At 31.4% G+C, this 22,835-nt stretch overlaps 1 protein-coding gene across 1 annotated transcript in view; it reads right to left on the reverse strand.

Annotated features, from left to right (window-relative positions):
• Positions 1-255: 255 nt before the first annotated feature.
• Positions 256-22,835, reverse strand: part of sax (type I BMP receptor saxophone) — a 48,832-nt gene continuing 26,252 nt past the window's right edge. The window contains exons 5-9 of the mRNA XM_076457079.1: positions 22,619-22,718; positions 14,233-14,603; positions 11,944-12,193; positions 6,473-6,603; positions 256-4,029 (exon numbers count right to left, since the gene is read on the reverse strand). Of these exons, the coding sequence (XP_076313194.1) occupies positions 3,895-4,029; positions 6,473-6,603; positions 11,944-12,193; positions 14,233-14,603; positions 22,619-22,718 (987 nt within the window). The 3' untranslated portion in view covers positions 256-3,894. The remainder of the gene's footprint in view (positions 4,030-6,472; positions 6,604-11,943; positions 12,194-14,232; positions 14,604-22,618; positions 22,719-22,835) is intronic.

Below are 22,835 nucleotides of genomic sequence, written 5' to 3' on the forward strand. Positions count from 1 at the left end.
AGTTGCACAAGATATGGTAACAATATGTTGAATTGGTGATTTAAACCAGTCCAACGAGCATGTAGTTTTTTTGTTTTTTTTAATAAGTACGTTAAGATATTGTTTGATATTATTACCTAAGAATCACTTGTTATATAAAATTTATGGTACCGACAATAAACCAAATTGAAAGAATAAGATAGTTACTCAGGGACTAAAATCTTTTTTGGTGCAACTTAAATGTCCCAATTTGATAAATACTACATTGTAAACAGATTTATTTTTGAAACCTTTATTTTTTTCACATTCATATTCCCTTTTTTCTGGTGCTGTGTAACATTAAAATTAAAAATACAAATGCACAAAAGTTTGTGTAAGTACAAGTTTCAAAATGTAATTACAGATAAACGAAGCTGTTTACAAATAACTACATAAAATCAGAGTAATACTACGTGACAAATTTTACAAGTAATGTGTCGAAAATATAAATCATTCAATCATTAAGTGTAATAACAATAATACTGTACACATTCAGTGTGGTTATGGCACTAAACCTAAAAATATCAAAAACTACCTGAACCCTTGCTATAAGTTCCAAACACACATTTAAAAATTCAAATACCAAAGTTAGCATCAACTCATCAATCTAACTTCACATATTGAAAAAAAAATTCTTTAGTGTAATAAATTTCAGTTAAAAATATGCTTTACACATACATTCATATAATACAAAACAAAAATGGAAATAATCTCTCGTTTGTATTCAAAAGAAGTTAGATAATCATTAGAGGTAACTGCAACTTTTTTGGGCTAATCTTTTACCAATGATTAGTGGGATTGATTTTAACATTATGTGACTCTTGAACTAAATGGTAAGCTCAGAGACTCAAAGTTCAAGAATAACCACCCATAACATAAGAGTTGTTGACCAAAGGAGAGGGAACTAGTTGACAACAGTAGTTGCTTGTGTAGCTTTACTGAACAGAAAAATTGAATGTCAAAGTTACAGCATATCTGACACTTTCAAATCTACAGTAGAGCTTGTTTACCAATGCCCACACCTTTTATTACTAAGCAAATGTATACTTATATCCATGAAAAAAAAACGTAAGTGTGAACAGTTAAATGACGTGTAAAATATGCATTAAAAACAAACTAATTACAAAACTTCTTACAGAACTCTTAATATACAAGTTGTAAGTTCAACATGAAGAACACTTCATATAATGATCAGAATTTTGTACTAAAGTAACTTCTTTTTACTGTAATACAACACAATACTACTACAATATGTTTAACTTTCATTTAATATAAGTGAATTACTTTTTATATATCAGAGCCATAATTATATTTAAAATACGAGTATTAAATAACAAATAATTTTATATATGCTTTACATTTATCTTCAATAACTTATTTGATGACTCATGGTTTAATTATAATTACCTTCCTCCATGAATGCAGAATAAAATAGTTTTACTATTTCTTTTAGATTTTTGAGGTAAAAATTTCTCCCCAAAAAGAGTATGTATACATTTTACAGCAAAGCCACATCGGACTATGTGCTGAGCCCACTAAGGGAAACCGAACTTGATTTTAGTGTTGTAAATCCGTAGACTTACCACTATACTAGCAGAGGGCCCAAAGAATGTGAAAAACCTTACTAAAACTTCTCCACTACTTCTACACTTATATGCATCATATTTATCCAAGTTCTTCAAGCTAGTATAACCACACACAGATTTTAAATTTCATATACTTTAATGTTTTAACATTTTTATAGAGCACAAAAAGAAACTTTATATATATGTACTGTTTTATAGTTTAAAAAGGAATTGATTACTTTGTTTCTTAAATTATTTACATTATTTATAAGATCCTAAAGCAGAAAATGTTTGAAGCTGTGTTTTTCTAAGTTTTGATGGCATTTATTTAAAGTTTCTTTATTTGAAAGTCTTGTAACTATATAGGAATCCTTTAAACATTACCACAATGTTTAAGACATAAGTTATCATATTTAAAAGGTCAAGACCAATTATACTATAACTGTTTTTTGTTTTTTTTAAACCTTGCACAAAGTTACTCAAATATTTTGAGCTTCTCTAATTTTGAAATAATATTCTAGAGGGAAGACAGCTAGTCAACACCATCCACCACCAGATTTGGGCTAATCTTTTACCAATGATTTTAAGATTATATTACCTCACACCTGAAAGGGTAAGCCATGTTCAGTGGTTGGATTTGTACTAGCAACCCACACAACTAGTCAGTCGTGTGCCTTAACCACCAACACGTGTCGAGCCCTATAACACTCGTACGTTTGCTTGTAAAAGATAAAAGTGGTACAGAGATATTTTCAGTACTGATGATAGTTCTACACACACACACACACACACATTTCTGGAAGCAGACAACTACTATTCTATCTCTCTTTCATTTTATATACATACAAACACAAACATATGGTGCAGAAATAGTGGCTATTTATCCATTTTGAAAACTTGTAGAGCTAATACAAATATATTCAGTACCACATTACACCTGGAGGTAGAAATATAGTTCTTACATTATCTTGATAATTATGCACAGAAATAATCTGGAATCATGCATATTTCATAATATTAGAAAGAGAAAATATTACAGTATAGAAAAGTTAAAACAGAAACAACAAAAGTAGAAGTACCCCTCCCTTATGAGAATGGTTTTTGCTAAATAACAGAAAAATGAAGCAAGAAAAAAGGAATTAAAAAAAAGTTATATCCTTTTATGCTGAAATCATGCTCATGACTCAAAAACTAACACTAGAAGTCATGAAAAAAATATGTTTTCAATTAAGCACAAAGCTGCACAATGAGCTATCTGTGCTTTGCTCACCAGGGAGTATCCAAATTCGTTTCCTAGTGTTAAAAGTCTGTAAACACACTACTGTGCCATGGGAGACAAACGAAATACAGCACTGGTTTTAACATTATACAAGGAAACAAAGTCAAATATTAATAGTATTTACATGTTTATATTGTTCCTTCATTGTTTTACTAATAACCACAAGATGATTAGGTACATTATTTGTAACCAAACTTTATACTCTTTTAAAGCAGTTTTATTATTGATATTGAAGCTATGCTAACATATCTAGTCAACCATTTTGTTTAAAATTTAAAATTCATGTATGCAATATTTTAATTATTCATTATTATTAACATCTGCAGCACTGTGTAACTCAGTTTCTTTTTTGCAGTATGACACTTCACAAATTCCTGCGTCACTGTCCTATTCGAAAACACTTCAAACATTTTATCCACAGCCACCACCAAATGCAATCTAGAACATAGAAGTCTACTGAAATTATGACAATGTTGATAACTTTCCAATGAGTAGAATACATCTATGAAACTTTTACTTGTACAACTTTTCAATTATATTCTTTGTTTTCTGAATGTTATCCAGACAACTTAGCTTAGCATTAGTATTATAAATTTAAAGTGAAATGAAAGTATTTTATTTCATTCGAGATAACCAGTTCATTGGTGATAAAGATTGGAACACTAACATCATCCTTGCTGAATTAGAAATTCCTAAGCCTTGTACTTATAGTATGAATATAATTTGGGGTTAGATTTCCATCACACTGTTCCATTTTACCACAGCATAAGTGCCTTTCATGCTATTTGCAGTTTCACTAGAGATGAAAAAATGCTGAAGTACTTATATACAATTGTAGAGATTACATATAACATGCATTTATATTACTTTCACAGAAACAGTTCTGTTGTAATGGTAATTCTGTTAGTACCATTCTTAGATTAGCATTATCATGTTAACATGATTTCTCTTATGAAAACAAATTATCAGTATTGTAACATTATCAGAATAGATTTCTTCAACACTTTTTTGCCCAAGCAGACAACATTACTTTTACAGGTCTAAATGGATTTTTGGATCTGACATGGCTATTTTCATAAGGGATTTTTTTACTCTCAAAGCTGTCAAACGGGCTGATGGGTTCTGATGCCAACACTCCTTCATCAGTTTTGAAATTGCTGACAAAATCTGTAAAACAGTTATGTAGTTAGAATCATTCAACATTTAAACTTGCTATAGTTAACACTAAGATTTTGTGGGACCTTAAACATAACACTGTACAATGTTTAACATATGACCATGCCTGTCTTATATAAAATCTTTCTAATATTCTAAGGAAAACACCAGTATACAATATTGTTATAAAAATAATAGGAGTGTTTTACATTAAAATTTTAGTCATTCATAGAGATAAGAAACCTGTATTTTTTTAACTTCAAATATACTACTGAAAAACTAAAGACTTCTACTCATTAGTGCATTTATTCTTTTCTAAAACTTTATTTCCAATACTTCAGACCCTTACAATTAATGATGAGAAAAAAGTGACATTGTTTAAATAACACTATTAAAATTTCATATTATGAAAGTTACTAAACATGGACAGATTAATGGACTAAATTATTCAACAACTAAACTTTTCATAACAGTAGAAATTTAGTCATCCTATTCAATCATTTTAAATAACGTATATAATCCTAATTTAAGAAAATATTATTTTGCATTATCCATGAGCATACTTCAAATTTAAAGCACATTCAGTTTTTTAATTCATATGAACATTTTAAAGAAACTTTTCAGAAATTAAAATTCAGAAATGTTAACAAGTATATTTTAAAATAATTCACTAAGTGGAAATATGAGGAAAACAAAACATGGTGAAACATAAAACAGATCAGTAATATGACAAAACATCATGGTGAAACATGAAACAGATCAGTATGATTTTGTAAAAAAAATCACCAAAGTATCAGTATATTGACTAAATATTTACTGAACACAAGAAGTGTAATTTGTAGACAATACCAGGATGAGGTCTAGGCTTCACAGCTTTTTTTTTTTTTTTTTTTTTTTTTTTTTTTTTTTAAATTCAAGAATGAGTGCCTAGGTCCTACAACCAAACCCTTTCTTTGTGAACACAATATAAGGATAAAAGGTCTTACAACCAAGTTACTTATTTGTACACATGATACCTAAATGATTTCCTAGGCCTTACACTGAGCTCCTTGGTAGACATGATACAATCATAAAGGCTAGGCTTTAAACTGGGCCTCTTCTTTGTGGAAACAATACAACGATGAGCCTTACATCAGAGGACCTTTGTAACACAATACAAGGACACCCTACTTTTATCACTGATGTGTTCTACACAATGGCTCTGCTCATGAATTACTGTTCTTCAACATAATTTTTACTGTACAAGACTTGTGTAACATTGAAGTCAGTATTTACTCCTCTTCTTTTCCACTTCCCAAGTACATTAACCTATATACAGATCATAATTTCCATATGGTTATTTAAACAACTCAAAAACACACAAGTCAAGACAGACTTTCACAAATGTTGTAACATGAACTCCCATTAGTTATTACATCTCAGAAGAGTAGTAGTTTCACTCAGATGTCTGGATAGATGCCTTTGTCTTGACAGTCATACCTTAATGGTATTCGCTATCTACAGGGATGACATTCTGTGTACTGGCGACAGCATATTAGCTGAAAAGCATGCAGAGTTCGCCCTGGAATTTTTTCTTTTAACTTTATGAATGTTTAATTTACTATTCCACTTGTGTCCTTCAAACATTACCAATCCATTACAAAAAGATCAAAAACATGCTTTGTACCATTTTTAACAATTTTGTATCACTGGTAGGATTATGATAATAAATGGCCAAGACTTCATTATAGACACTTAAGGGTAGATTTATACTAATTGAAAGTAACCACACATTCATTTAACACCTGTCAGTTATCAATTTTTTTAAAAGCTTTTGGACTGCAGACTTTTTTTCAGCAACATATCTTGGGAGAAGTTTCTTTTGATAGCTCTTATGTTGCTTTGCTAGGTTGTAGATTGAAAGTAACCTCCTACTTTATCCATAATAAGTTGCTACATTCTTGTGTTACTTGAAGAGAGAAGCTGTTTAACAGTCTCTACTACCTCCAGTGTGAAATGGTAGCCAGCTGTGGAGCAACGTTTTTGGTTTTTTTTCCTTCTGCAGTGATAACTTCCATTGCTTTACAGATATTTCTTTTCTTTCAAACATTAAAATTTTAGCCTTCTGTGCTTTAACAATTATGGAATAGGAGAATTTTCCATCACAAAGTCCTACAAGGTAACACTCCCACAATGGGATCAAATTTATGTACTACCAGTACTTACAATACTTCAACTGAATTGTAATAAGGGAGTCAGAGTTTAACCATAGGCAAGGGGCAAGATGACTGGATATGAAAATTCTTATAACATACTCTGAAAAATCCTCTATATAATCTATGTTAGTGCTACACAGAAATATGTTAGTCTGTATTATTATTATTTTTAATAAAAATGTATAAATGTAATCATTTACCAGAACTCAAAAGGATAATTTTTTTTAACAATAAGACTTAATAAAATACAAATTTATTACTGGGTCTGAGCTCCAGCGATTTGGGATCACTGGTCTTTGCTGGTCAACACAAACCACTTTCCTCATGTCTTCAAAACTGGGGTCAGATGGCACCAAATCAAAGAAAGGAGGGCGATATTCTTCAGCAATACCTATTAATAAATAAAATGTTAATGCTGTTGGTTTTAACTTAATAGTAGCCTTTCATCAAAATTAAAATTCCTCAAATTATTTGAAACCTATTAAAGTTTGAAACTATATTTCTCATAAAGGGAAACAAAAAGTTGAAACAAAAGTGAATAGTTATTTTATTTAGAATTTATGATTTGTAACATTTTCAACAAAGTTACTTTATAGATTTGTTTTCTGTAAAAATCAAGCATAAATAGCTAAGATTTATAAAGCTACTTCTACATACAGAGAGAAATCAAAGACTCATTTAAAAAAAATAATCTCAAAAGTTCTTCAGAATAAAATCATTAATTCTGTTGGAAAACAACACTGATTATCATAAAAAACTCAAACCTACACAAGGAAACAGTTGAGGATTATCAGACTAAATTTCACAGTTTTCTAGGTCATTCCAGAATTTGTTCCAAAACAACATAATTAACAAGGTTCCTCAGTTATTACTGTAATGTTGGTAAATTAATAAATATTTTTATCATGTAATGAAAAATAATGTCATAGAAGTTTCTATAATAAGTCTAAGCAAACATTTTTCTTTTTAAAAACCATGCTTTATCTTCTAATCTTGGTACCATAGGTGTATGAATCTAGTACATAATAAGTCAAGTGAAAACTACAATCATTAAGATTTATTTAAACTAATGGGTTTCAAGTTATTTCAGTCTATTCAGGTTTATACTGGTTCATGAAAAATGCAAAATAATTGGCATGGCAATATCTATTATTCATTACCTATAAAGCTATAGTGCTAAAGAAATTAATATTTCATGAATATAAAGGCTAAACATTAAGTTTGTGTGTGTGTGTGTGTGTGTGTGTGTGTGTGTGTGTACATCTTTCAAAGTTTCCATCAGACTGTATTCCATGATATCTGTATGTTCTGAAGGTCAAACTAGAACATTTTAAAGTAATCAAAACAGCATCTTTCAAGTTGCTTATTATGGAGATTTTACAACAGATAATTTGTAACAGTATTAACCTGTTCAGTGCCGTAGACGAGATAACTCGTCCAAGCTGATTGGTTACACAGTGCCATGGACGAGTTAATTCGTTCTCAATAATACCTACCTTTAACGCTAGATGTCAGCACCACACATGCATTTGACCTACTTACAAATTGTTTCACTTTCGATCCAAAATGGTGTCACGAAAAAAAAGTTACAAAATGAAGAAGCATTAGAGTTGTATTTGACTTGGCAGTCAACAGGTTAAATGATCAGGTGAGAATAAACTGCTTGTTTAACTTGCTAGTTTGTGCAGTGAAATAAAGGGAGTTTTTTGTTAATTTTGTTTTCTGCATTTTTCATTTCTTCCAACAGTGTTAAAAGCTAAAATGTAAACATCATAAGTAAATACAATAAATTGGTTTTGAATAGCTTTTGTTGCCTCTGAAGAACTTCAGTACAGGAAATAAGGATAAAAATCTTGTAGTATTTCAATTTTTTTCTTACAATCCATAGAACAAAACTCAAATTTTTATAATTTTTTAAATACAAATATTATGAGCATGAAATGAAACTGTCTTTCATAACTTTTTTTAAGGTAAAAATTTATAAAAACCAAATTTTTGGTATGATCTAACAACTTTCCTTGAATACACCTACAAGATTAATTCTCAGTTTGAACTAATTAAGCTCAAAGAACTATAATGTGTTATTCACTTTTACATGAAGAATTTAACAAGAGAAATACAGTACCCACTTTATAAGTGATAGATAAATGATGGGGAATTGTGTGTATACTTTATCACAAGTATGACACCACAGTTCAGGTGTTTAGGACAACTAAGGTCCTAACAGGCAGAACTGATTTTTAGTGGTAACCACAACTAAAAGTTATAGTTAGCCAAGTTCAAGGAATAAAACAAGCTTGTGTATTGCATCAAAGGCAACAAACAGTATCATCACACTTGGTTCTTAAACTCTCGACATAAGACAATCAAATTATCAAAACACTAGTTACTTATCCATATTCTTCCAACTCAATATGCATAAGACAGATATACGTCAATTAGCACAATCGATCTCATTATCCCACTGAAATCACATCAGTACCAATTAAATGCATCAGTTATTGAAAGCTTGTGTCAAGAGAAAGAAAAAGTTGAACTGTATATTGTGTCGATAAACAGTCGAATAAAGTATATGCATAGTACATAAAGGAAAAACTAACATCAAGGATTCACTGCAGTTTCAGTCTTATCACTATCAATAAATATATCTGAATGATTAATCTTATGAAAAGTATAGTAGTTTATAAGAGTTCTGACATCTCATTGTTTTGAATATTCAATGTAATTCAGCTTAAAACAACTTTAAAACACTAAATTCACCAAATATTAGAAAGAAAAAGAGACTTTCATTAAATCCACTTTTGCTATTTAGTACTGTAAAAACAGTTAGACACTGTGATTTATGATTTTCTGCTCCACAAAGAGAGTTAATTTGTATAAACCCTGCATTAGACAAAAACTTGCATCATAAAAGTATAGCTCATTATATGTTATTTAAATAACTAAATGCAAAACTATGGACACCATATTTCTTTGAAATAAATTAAAAGGTAGCTTGAAAAATATGCAAATATCTATAATTAACAAAGGTTTGTGTACTTTTGCTCTGATTTTAATCAGGTAAATTAACTTTTATAATTAATAAAAGAAATGAAATGGAAAACAACCTTATACATAGACAATAACACATAACAAGTATTACTTTAAACTATATAATTTTTTTACCCCTTTACATTTCTAAATCTGTTCTGCAGACCATTCTCATGTCTTAATAGAAACTATTTATACAGAAATCACATAACTCTGTGAGGTGACATTAAACTGTGCCTTATTTCCCCCAACAGCAAAATTCAAGTCGCCTTTATTTTCATCCACCTGCTAAATCAAAGGCAACAAACAGTATAATCACACTTGGTTTTCAAACTCTTGACATAATGCAATTGAACTGCCAAGACACTTGATACTTGTCTCTATTCTTCCAACTCAATATGTATAAGGTATAACAAATTAGCACAATCAATCTAATTGCCTCATAGAAATCGTGTCAATACCAATTAAATACATCAATTATTAAAAGCTTGTATCAAGAAAAACAAAAGTCAAACTGTATATTGTATTGATAAACATAGTTTGATAATAATTTATCCAACTACGTTTATCAATACAATATGCAAATACAAATATACACTTCTGTAATCAAAATGGCTGGTAAAAGTGCCACGTGTCCTTTTCAGCACACAGAATGCTGTACTTTCAAAGTGGATTGTTCGTCATGGAGGGTAATCATTAATCACACAAGGTATGTACCATAAAGACTATCATCATAACTCTCTCACTGTGGGTTTGGTCAATTCATCTAACCTCTGGCCCTAAATTAACCTTCATTTTCCATACTATAACTTCTAATATGTTTTGTATATCTTCATGAAATTTCACAAGCTTTCAGCAAACATAAATCTTTTGCAGACAGAAATAAATCAGAATTTTTGATAAAGTATTTTGCTAAAAATGTTTCTATTAATATATAGAATTAAATTGTTGATGATCTGAGTACAAAATGATTTATGTTAAAATTAAAAATGCTTTTCTACATTTAAAAATTGTCAAATTGCATTTGTTTAACCTCAAAAACCTCCCAAATAAATTTCAAACCCTTTTTTGCCAATAAAACATTGTTTTATCTGTTATTTACTCTACCTTAACCTATATACAAGGTTGGTGAATTTGACTGACTTTTTAACCCCCATCCAAATCAAACTAAATCTAAATTACTCTACTTTTGTTTTTAGAATGACTGCAAATGTAGGGTGAAACTGCATTTCTTTATCCTAAATAACTTTTAAACTCGTATCACGATACATCCATTCATCATTAAGTTTTGTGTTATTGCCCCTTGAACCATATCTAACTACTATTCACACCATTATAAGTTGTAAATCAGTTGTAAAACATACAGCTCACATTATACTTATATTATAAGCTGATCACATGCATGCCTCATGAAATATTTTTACTACATTATTATATTAATGATTATTGTACGTAATCTAACCCTAAGTAATCTAAAAAGACCTCTGTTTTTGCATTTAAGTTATTTCATAATAATAAATAAAAAATAAAAAGAAAAAAGTACATACTTGAGTAGTTTTTCTTGTTGTCATGTGTTAATGACAGTTAATCCTACACTTATTTTTGTGTTAATGGTTGTAGTGCATTAAATAATTTTTATTTAATTAAATAATGCACCAAAGGACATACCAATAACATGCAAAATGCAGATAATCTCCTCTATCAATTGTAATTTTTCTGGCTTTCTAATAATGCAACAACTTTTATAAATTCATCCAAGCTATCCATTGCAATTCCTATAGGAACCAAGTTGTATTATAAGTGAAACTGACACTTATCTATTTAAAATACAATGCAGTATAATACATCATTTAATACATGAAAACCTTGAATTTCTATTGGTTACACATAATATGTAATTGAACATAAGATTGAACTACTAAAAAATCCTGAAACCATGATGTGACGTGTGGCCTAATTTTTCTATTTCATAGCTCTGTAGTAAAAGAAAATTGAAGGCTATAAAAACTATGGTTTGTCTGAGCAATGACAATTTTATAGTGAGTAATTTATGTTTGATTTCACAGTTTTTTGGTGGGTATGCATAAAATAAATGAAAAGATACTTAGAGAAAATGTGTCACAAGTCACACTAGGAGAAATTCAGGATTTCTTTTTAAATATTGCCTCATAAAATTAAGAACTTAAAACTTATTTACTATTAAGATATGGATTCTTAGCTAATATTTTATACTATACTAAATGGTATAACAAAGTAATTTAATAAAATCTTGAATTTAAGACACTAAAATCTTCTGTCATGCAGTTAAGGATGTCTGTGCAAAGAGGGTGAAATTGCTTTTACTTAATAATTTAGATATATAATTCCATTTTAAGCATACAAACAAATCAAATTTCTATATTACTATCCATATTGGTATTCTTCATTCATTTAGAATGCCTAGCACAAACTGGGTAACCATGGAACCCTCAGAAAAATCTGAATCAAATTACAGCCAGAAATGAAAAGCTAATGAAACATTGGCAGTAAAAAAGCCTAAAAAAAGTTTCACAAAGTTTACATCTGAATAATTTCAATTGTTATGCATGTACATCTTTAGAAGTATCCACAAACTTTCACAACCAACCTGACTTTAAACAGTAAGATAAACCTACTTTACAACCAAAATAAAGATACTATTTAACTAAAATTAAAATCTTACCTTCACTCAAGCATTTATGACACACTTCCCACATAACCAAGCCAAAGGTATAAATATCCACTCTTCGGTAAGATTCAAAAACTGAAGTGTTTAGTGTTTCATCCAAAACTTCTGGGGCCATATAGCGTTTTGTTCCAACACGGTAGTTATGAGCAATGTCCATAACTCCAGTTGCTTGGGTGTGAGTGACAGCCAGTCCAAAGTCAGCAATAACACATGTTCCATTGTTTTTCACTAGGATGTTTTTGGTCTATGAGAAGAAGAAGAATGGAAAAAGAGACACTCAGTATTTTTAAAACAGTTAATTTTCTTTTCACTTCTAAAGAGTTTAAATAGTTATTCATATAAACACTAGTGATCTTTTATATCCGATACTACCTAATACATTCTACTGTTTCTAAATTTTGTTCTTTTTTTTTTTTGTTTCTAATAAAATTTCACTGCATCACATTAAAATATTTTAATTAAGAAAATAACAAAAAAATACATATTTGTTAATACTGCCTTAAGGAAAATAGTAGTAATATTACATGAAATAACAGCTGTTTGTCCTTTATTGTGCTAAAATATTAAAAAATCATTGAAGTATCAACATTTCCAATGTTGTTCACATTTGTACATGAAATATATTACTTCTTAAGCAAATAAGTTGAGCTAGCTGAGCTTCCAATCAAATCATACCTGGCAGTTGTTTTGGGGTTTGGGAGATAACCAGGGGCACACAAACTTTTGTTTTTCTTCAGCCCCACATATGAGAAAAGGTTAAGTGTTGAGAATGTGGAGTTAGTTCGATGTTTGGAAGGTGAAGTATCAGCTGAGGGCACCAAGGAAAAGCTAAGCTGGGTCCTTAGAGAAGCCAAAAAACAGGAAACTGACTAAGAGATTAAAGTTTGAGCAGGGAGATGCAGACCTCAGTATGTTTGATAAAGTACAGGACAGAGAGAAAGGAAAGAAACATAGAAAGAAGAAACAGATGAGAAGTGGAGTAGGAGGGGAAAGAAGAACATAGGGTAAGAAGAGGTCCATTTCAGGACCACAGTGCCAGGAATCTATATAGCCAATGGAAAAAAATTTGACATGGGGGAAACTGGGGTGCCTCGAGAAAGCCTCTTTAACTGGACAGGTGCTAAATATTCCACCTGCCCAGTGCCTAGAGCTGAAACCAGGATATAGATAATTAGTACATAATAATTGTAATATGATTATGACTTTTAGGTGAGGTCGTTTACCACACTGAGAGGAGAGGGTGTTTTGGCTAAATGTGTTATTTCACAAGTTTGCAAATTTTGACTATGTGCACGTTTGTACTATTTAGAGGCAAGTTTGATGAAGTGATCCTGTAGAAGTAGTAGTTCAGTTAATGACTTGAGGTACATCGAAAGAGTGTCATTTGGTAGTCTGAAAGCAATTTTGATAACTTGGTTTTGGAGGTTTTGTAGTCTTGAATATAGATAATTGGATATGTTGCAAATATCAACATTGCCATATTCAGAAAGATGTCTGCTGCCTTCCTTGGATGTGGTAACTGATTCTTAGGCTCTTCCTCTGGAATCAATCCCTGATTCCCAGTCACATTTCTGGTGGCATCCCAAAATGTAAACACAAGGTGGGTCGCACAAACCCATGGTATGATGTTATAATTTCACAGCTCATGCAGAGCATGCATCTGATTCAACCATTGATATATCCGAGCTTCTCCAGTTCATTTTTTTTAAAGAACAAAATTTACTGAATCAAGAAATATGTTAGAATGTTTATGGTAATTACATTAAAGTTGTATTTTCTTACAGCAATAACACATCTTGCTTTCAGAATTAGTTACTCAAGATCAGTGACTCCATACATAAAATTTTCATGAAATCAAGAGTGGTAATTCAACTTCATAGCAAGTGATGTAGTTTTTATATAAAAAAAAAATTCTTAAATAACCTAATCATTCATAGAGAAATGACAATGTAATTAGGTGAAGTTTAGAAAACTGTTTCAGTAAGTTACAAATGTAATTGATATTTTTAGAACATTTACAATATACAAAATTTAAATGGGTCAACCAGAAATTAATATTCAACTGTACAGCATTTGTTCATTATACCAGAAATAGTTAAGTTAAAATTACTGCAAAGGCCATTTATTCTATATAATACTTAAAATGATATATAACATACTACAACCTCAGTTAAGTTTCATTATTTAAGAGTTATATGATCAAACACACACAGAGTAACAGTGGTACAATCCAGTAACAAACAGTTTAACATTTTTATACTTCATAAAGCTAAAACACATTACCTTAATGTCCCTATGAGCAATGGCTGGTTTTCCTTGTGTACCAAAGATTTCTGTGTGTAGATGAACAATTCCTGAGATAGCAGACAAGAGAATGATCAGCATCTGATACGTAGTTAGATCAGTTAGGTTCAGATAGTCATAGAGAGAGCCAAGTTCATGATAATGAGTAACCAACCACAGTTGGGTGCATGAGTTATGAGAGGTGACATCTGATCCAATAAAACCCAATATGTTTTCATGACGAAGCAGTACTGTACTGTATATTTCTGTTTCTCTGGTCCACGATGCTTCATCCTTTGAGAAAAATATCTTCACAGCTACACTTTCTCCATGCCAAATTCCCCTCCACACTTCTCCATATCTTCCTTTCCCTAAATTTAAAATTTTTGTGTTCAATAAATCAGTTATATTAAAACTATGTACAAATACTCAAGTAGTTAGATTTAGTGATACAAATTTTCACCTTAGTTTTACAAAAAATAAGTCGATTTATGAAACAGTTCAGAGATGTTGTGTAAAAATATTTTCAGTAATGTTAAGATAAGCTAAATACTTCTAAAAACACATGAATAAGTACTTTAAATACCTATATTTATTTTCCTCCCTGTTATCACTGAATATTTACAAAATCAATTTTGCTGAGATAAATACTGTTCAAAATTAACAGCCAATAAGGAAGTAAAACAGAATGAGATATTAAATTACTATAACAGTTACTTTCATCTTAGAATCTTAAGAGCTAAATCAACATCAAAAATTTATTTTTTTTCCAAAATAATATCAAAAAAACTTGTGAAAATGTTAATTAAGGCCATAAGTTTGACTTATGACAGAAAATTTCCCTGCGGAAAGTATATCTAAAATCATTATTAAGCTGCTTACAAATGTGATCTCATCAACTGAAAAGAAAAATTGTACTAGTAGCACAGTGTTTTAAAATGTTCAGAATTTTCCTGTTAACAAATTAAGTAGGATTGATTGTACAGAGTTCAGTACATTACATTATAAAACTTTGAAAACACAAATCAACAAGTCATATGACAAACCACAGTTGGTGTAATCATTGTACAATAACATTTATCAGAGCTATATTTTGACATTGCCTGTTATTTTGTAGTGTGATACCACCAAAAACTAAACACTTTTAGTAAAGGCAACAATTATTTCAAACACAAAGCATTTATACACTGATCAGAAAAATATGTTCAATCAGTAATTTATAATTTCTGAGAAAGTGATATCTCTTGTACTTAATGACATTGGAAACAAAAATGGATTAATTTAAGGCATCAGGACCATTCAGAAACAGACAAGCAACAAGTCATGCACATGACAGAGTAAACAGACTTTGGCATCTTGTAACAAGTAAGATTTCACAAACATAATAGTTAGTGTAAACATCCTTTTGACCAAGGTAATAATAAACTATGTAATTAAGATGGATCTCTTCTTGCAAATGAGGTCAAGAGGGATATGGATTCACCAAAATAAGCTTCCTAATCATACCTTCTATTCAGCTGAAAAAGGAAATGTGTGTACATGCTATGCCACATAAAAACATGATGTTAAACTACTAGAAACAGCATCTATAAAAATGTGTAATTAGCTCAGGGTTAATACACTTTTTCAAATTCAAAACATTTTTTACGAAACTTAGTTTTTAGTGAGTATTACCAGTTTTAGACACTTGTATTCACACTTGTTCCAGTCTTTTATACCTCACCAAGTTGCCCTTGGTAATATTTTTCTTGTGATAATCTCCACCTACCTCAATGAGCCTTCTGTCTGGTACTGTAAAGTACATTATTCAGATAATCATATCACCTTTTCAAAACTCAACATCATCCGAGTTTCTAACATTGGCTTTCAGTGGAGAGGAAGAGTGGGACAGTATCAGCAGAGATTATGAAAAATACATTTTCAATTTATGAAAATGTTAACTTTCAAATGTAATTATCTCTTCTGATACTTATAACTAAAATCCCACTGATGATGAAGGAGCTGGTGGTGGCATTATCCCTACAGAAATTGTCTTCACAGATCATGCATGTACCAACATAAAGGTGGTACCCAAGTGGGGGAACCACACAACATCCACAATAAGTATGCTATTAACTCTGAACTTAGTTCCGTATCAAGGATGGAACTGTATAGAAGTGATCATCACTATAAGCCACTCCCAAAAACACAGCAAAGGTTCCATTACTTGGTATTGATATTATGGGGTCTTGGTCCTCATATCCCACATTGGTGGATAGAGCAACTGGACAACTATGTTACGTATATGATTATTGAATCCTAACCTGAAGCCATAGATCAATGTATTCCAAACCACTGGAATCACAATGAGAAAGTGAGCAACACTATAGCAGACAAACCTTCTATACCCAAAGAAGGCCAAAAAAGCAATACCCTAGGCTTAGAATTACAGGATTGTGTATGACTTAAATGAACAGAACTAGTCCAGTTTGAAATTATGAACATTCACCTTCATTCTCCAACTGAATGGGCAAAGAGCATTGAACTTGCCCTTGGAAATATGAAGAGAATGTGAAACACTGTTCTCAATCAATCCATATCTAGAATTATGAAAGATAGTGGACCCTCCTTCCATGAACATATTGAACTGATACTGATCAAAAAGAAGGGCCACATACAACTTCATCAGACAATAGAGCACTACATCTCAGCTGGTATTACATGTAGGCTCCAGCATAGGTTAGTGCTACTCCTACCCTTTTAACTTTAGTCATGATAGTTCATGAGTGGCAGTCCAGCATAGTATGGTAATACCACCTGGTAAACTCCTAGATGGTCTTAGGAAATGCCTCATTTCTACAGAGCCTGCTACAACTGGTATTAAGTATAGTGAACTAATGGTTGCTGGTGTGGAATTGAATTGATAAAAGCAAACCTGCCTGAGCAACACTCACCACAGAATGGGATCCTGTGAAAGTAAAAAAAAAAAAAAAAAAAAGAGACCCTGGAAAGGAAAAGAGAAGTAAAGAAATACTCAACCCTCCTTATAATCTAGCAGATGTGGCCAAAATGACCATAGAGGTAAGCAAAGACCATCAGAAGAAATTCCTAGATCATGTAAATAATGTAAAAGAAAAGTAATGGAAGAAGTTCACATACCAGCCATACACACTACACTCTGGTAGGTGGTTCAAATGGACAACTAAAAACAAAATATGACAAACCTGATGAGATGTGAATAACAAAAGTTTTCTTGCCTGTAAAGAAAGTTCAGAATAAGCAATATGGATCAATTTGCAAGCCACTTCACTAATGTAACTGGGGATAAATTCAGTGAAACTGAAGGATTTCAATGAATAAACAGCCAATTTCTAGAACCTCAAAATGAGTTAGTGTGAACCTCATAACACCTCAGGGCCCTGACAAAACACAACAAACAACTGATATCCAAGTATTCATAGAGATGCAAAATAGCTGAGAAATGAATTGGTGAGAATTTATTTTCTTCATTGGCTACTAGAATCTTTGGAAGAAAGGACCAATCTTTGTATGGCAGGACATAACTAGAATAATAGAGTCTGTGCACATGCAGTGCATATAACTCCAACCTACAACCATTAGAAACAAAAATAAACTTTAAGGGAAAGGTTATACATAGTACAAGGCTATAGTCTTGAATAAGTGTGAAAACAAATGCTGTAATACCACTTACTATCCCAATTAGGTAATAGAAAAGACCTTTTGGAATGAAGGATGCAAAACAATTTGAGAACGTTGGATATCACTAGGGATTCAAAGAATTTGCTATGTTTGAAATACTGAAAAGTAGTCAATAAAATTGCTTCATATAAGGTGATAGCAAACAGAACTAGAACTTTTGTCAAAAAACGTGAAATTGTTGGCTACATTTGGGTGAAGTGGGTTCAATTTTCCTCATGGGCAATAAGTATTCATTTCCATTACAAAATGACCATTGTAGGTCTATGGAGAGATTGAAAGTATTATATCAGGGAACTTTAGAAGTTAAACCACAATGTCATGCAAACAACCACACAAGTTCTATGCAAGAAGTTTGAGCTTCAGAATGTCTGGGTGTAGAATGTCAGATCAAGGTTGCCTCAACAGAGATAATCATACAGAAAGTGTTAGAGGTGGACAATCTTGAAAATACTGAATAAGAGGAAACTGTGGTTGAGCTGGCCAATCTGTAGATACCAACAGCACTCAACAGAGAATGGATTAAACCACAGTCAGAACTCCAAGTTACAGATGCACTGGGGAGAATGCATTGCAATGCCATCCATTCTTTACTGAATGCATCAATCACCAAGATTCAAGAATGAGATTCCAGAGATCAAAATGCTTGTAGCTGGGAGTTCCTACAAGTTGCAAATGGATTGATCATTGGAGTCCCAAACTGACAGCATATTTCTGCATGGAAAACCTTACAATATAGCATCCATTCATACAGGCCAAGACAGATGATTTTCTATTATCAGCATTACTCCTGAAACATAGCAAATTAAGAGGCTGATGTGATGAGAGTGGGAACAGCAGGGAATATTCAAAGTCTGAAAACAAAGGTCCCAAGCATGCATGCCCCCTTGAGAGAAAGTGTAAGATATCACCATAGAATTATCAAAATGAGCTATAATGATTTTTCTCTTCAATAGAGCTAGATCTTGAGCCATTGTGCAATAGACAGCAAGAAGTTCTAAAAAAATCAATGTGAAAGAAATATTTGTCTTCCATCTATAAACTCTGGAATTTCTGACTGCTGAAGTGATACACCTGTAAAGAGATGAATCTTAAGATGAGGAAGTAGTTTAAGAACATATATTGTAGTGTTCTTCAGATCCAATAACTTTTCAAGATCTAAGATGTTGCTCCTGAGAAAGAAAATTAAATTATCTGGTGGATAACATTTCATGATCCTTTGGTTGCATAGCAACCACTGATAGGATCACACATTTGCTCATCCCAAAGAAAACAGAAGCAAGGAGCACTCACATCCCCAAAAAACAGAAGGAGCCATTCATGCAGTTGGAGATAGAGATACAAACAAAAATTGAAAATGACACCCAGGTGGATAATGTATTGTATTGGCATGAGAATGGATTTCTAATATCTGATAAGAAAGCTAACCTTGATTGTTTCTGAAAAAGAATCCAGGTGTGTCATTCTGCCAACTGATGAGATGATGCCAAAAGTAGCCAGATGCCCATATAATGGCATGTGTACATGCCCAAGGAATGAAAGTGATGAGAAAAAGTTCATACAACTCTGCAGAAGACATATGGTGCAGATATTAGGAAAGAGCAGAGTAAGAGCTACAGAACGAGACCCTTGTGCATAAAACATAAATAGTGAAAGGATGAATGTATAAATATGCCTTGGTCAATTACAAGCTTAATAATCCACAAACCTAGTGAAAAATCAGTTTAGGTTGGGAAAGGACCCCATTGTGAACTTGAAGGAATTCAAGAATTGGTTGAGACAACAATGATCAGATACCATTTTCCCATGTTTTGGGGCACATTAAATAAATAGGGATAATATCCCAGAAGAACAGAATCAACTCTCTATTGCACCCTTGGCTAACAGCTCAAATATATCTGGAATGAAAATCCATGTTTCATGAACTTGTTGGGTAGATAATGGATGTGGAGATGTGAGCAGAATGACCAACTCCAATGCCATTATCTAGGGTCAGATGAATCTAAGAAAATTGGGATATGTTAAAAGTGATCACAGGTTCCAGTCTGGAACCCCACATGTCCAAAAGAGAATCAAGTCTTTGAGAATTTAAATATACCATCCTTCTGGCAGTGGTAAGCCAAAGCAAGCTGTTTTGACAAACATGGATGTCAAGACATAGCTATCCTGTTATGTAACCGAGTGGTAAACCTCCCAGTATCAATAGCACAATCAGGTGAAGAAAGAAAAACTAAACAGTTGCCCTTAAACATTTTCACCATCAAGGAAGGAATATACTCAAAGACAACTGCCCTGAAATGTCACAAATCCAAATGATTAACTTAAAAAAATGGAACATGGCATGGATGATAGAAATTGTGAGAAGTCAACCTTGTAAGCACATATTTGTATAGTGCAATATAACTGAAATTGTTGTGTTAAATATGAAGTGCATTTGATGTTTTATTTAATATAACTAATATTTTCTAGCTTCTTAGTGTGTGTGTTGTTTTTTTTATCTACAGTAGCTATTGGAATATGTACAAGTTATGGGAAAGACTTTTATACCATTAAGCAATTTTATGATCTTTACATATCTTGTGTTATACAAGTGCACTTTTCTGATAGTCAAAACAACCTGTGACAAATATTTGATTTAGTTTTCCAAGACTGATGGCATAAATTGCATTCCACCATTCTTATCAAGAAAAAATCATTTGAATTCACTGGGCCATTTAGACATCAACTTTATGGGCTTACTTCATTTACTGAATGAACTCGAAGAAATGATGTTACTACAGTTAGAATTCACACAATCTGCAGCCGCTACATTTTTTAAATATTTCATGGATTTAGAAATAGGCTGTGAATTACAATAATTATCATTAGTCTCTAAAAAAAACTATCAATGATTTTAACACACATCACTTTTCTTTTTTATCAGGGACTCATTACTGAAGGGGTAATCATGTTATCCATGAATTCTTGTTGATTTTAACATGAGTAGCAGTGGCAACTTTGGAAGCTATCAAGATAACAAAACCACAATAGAATAAATTATCTAAAATTAAAATACTATACAGATACAAATTTACAAACATCTTTTGCTATCAATATTTATGAATAGTTGAATATATGTAAATAACATTTCTATTAAGTAATATTGTCTTTGTTTATGTACATTTCATGCACGAGCAAGTAAGATTTCCTTTTCTAATTAGATTTATTTTTACATGTGATTCATGTAAAGATGTACATAATGAGGAACACTGGGTTGTGAATGCTCTTACATGCTATTGCAAAAGTTAAAGAGACTTGCTACTTTGGAAATTTCTGGGCAGAATGGACTCTTCTGACAAATTATTGACAATACTTCCCATTGTCACATATGCTCACTCACTTTTAAGATCTATTTTTACAATAAAACTTCTTGCAGGAATTATTTCATACTCATGACACTAGTGTAATTCCACTTTCAAACCAAAAGTGTGATTTTTTGTGTATTTTCAAGCCCAGAAAATCAATTTATCATTTTTTCAAGCTAAGATTTTCAGGTTTGTGTACAAACACTGTGGACTGTTGAAATAGGCATCTGGAAAATACTATCCTCATACACTAATTGTATTACAGAAATCAGCATGTACATGATGTGATTACAATAGAGATTGTTGCAATACAAACTAAAACACAGGTCAATAATCAATAAACTCAGATAAAGGATGATGACCAGATGTGGTGACACAAATGGCAACAATATGGTTAAGATCAAATACCATTGTAATACAACATTCAGTTCTCTGTATTTTTTGTTCACATTCATATACAGAAAATTCAATTTTTCTCAATTCAGCATTTGTTATATAATTGGAATCACACTAAAAATAATTTCAAATAGTAAGGCGTGAAATTTTAAATTAAGATACACATTTTCCTCAACCGGATCAAAAATTAAATGTCAGTTTTAAAAGTATGTCACACAATATTCAATATATTATATATTACTAGTGAATATTTATCCTGTCACAGTTAACATGCACTGCTTATATTAACTTGTAGGTTTTAGTTATTCGTTAAACTAAACTGGATAAACTGCTATATAACTCAAAAACTGCACAAACATGCAAATATGAAGACAAGAATAAAATTAAACATTTTCAAACAGACTCTAGCTGACAATTATCCAATCAGATTAATGTCTTTAAAATAAGTAACTATAATTAATGATCAATGCTTTTCTGTTCAAAAATCTGCTGATTATCAAATGAGATCTAACAATAGCAGCAACTACAATAAATCAGATCTAACAATAGCAGCAAGTACAATAAACCATAAAAGCAAATACATTTGGACAGACCACAACCAGCATTCCCAAAACCTACTATATATACTCATGACCTACAACAGAAAACAGTATATATTCATTGCAAAAGAAGTTAGAAAAACATTTATAAAAAATTATAATAATAAAGCCCCTAACAAAATCTATCAAAAACAACTATCTACTTTTATTAGATCTGCAAAAAAAAAAAAATATAAAATTCAAATAACATAATATCAGTTACGACTACAACTTAAAAAACAGCATATTAAAGTCAAGTATCAAAGTTTTCTAAGAGAAACACTGAAGGAATTAATACAACATTAGCAATTTAAATGAAGCTACAAATTAGAATTAAATTATATAATGCCTGTAGTTGACTATTCAACTTACCAATACATTCATTTAAATGGATTTGTTTTGCTAAAGTTCGTTGAATCAACAAGGGCATACCTGATCCACTTCCAGATGTGACAGAATGCTCGAAAACCTCCTAAACACAAGATAATAGGATTATCATACCTATCAAATATTTTCACTTTTTTAACTTTGAATATAATCTTATCTTTAAACTTATTTCATAATAGTTTCACAACTTGAATTTTCTTAT

Source organism: Tachypleus tridentatus, chromosome 9 (assembly GCF_004210375.1).
Source record: "Tachypleus tridentatus isolate NWPU-2018 chromosome 9, ASM421037v1, whole genome shotgun sequence".
Classification (NCBI taxonomy): Eukaryota; Metazoa; Arthropoda; class Merostomata; order Xiphosura; family Limulidae; genus Tachypleus; species Tachypleus tridentatus.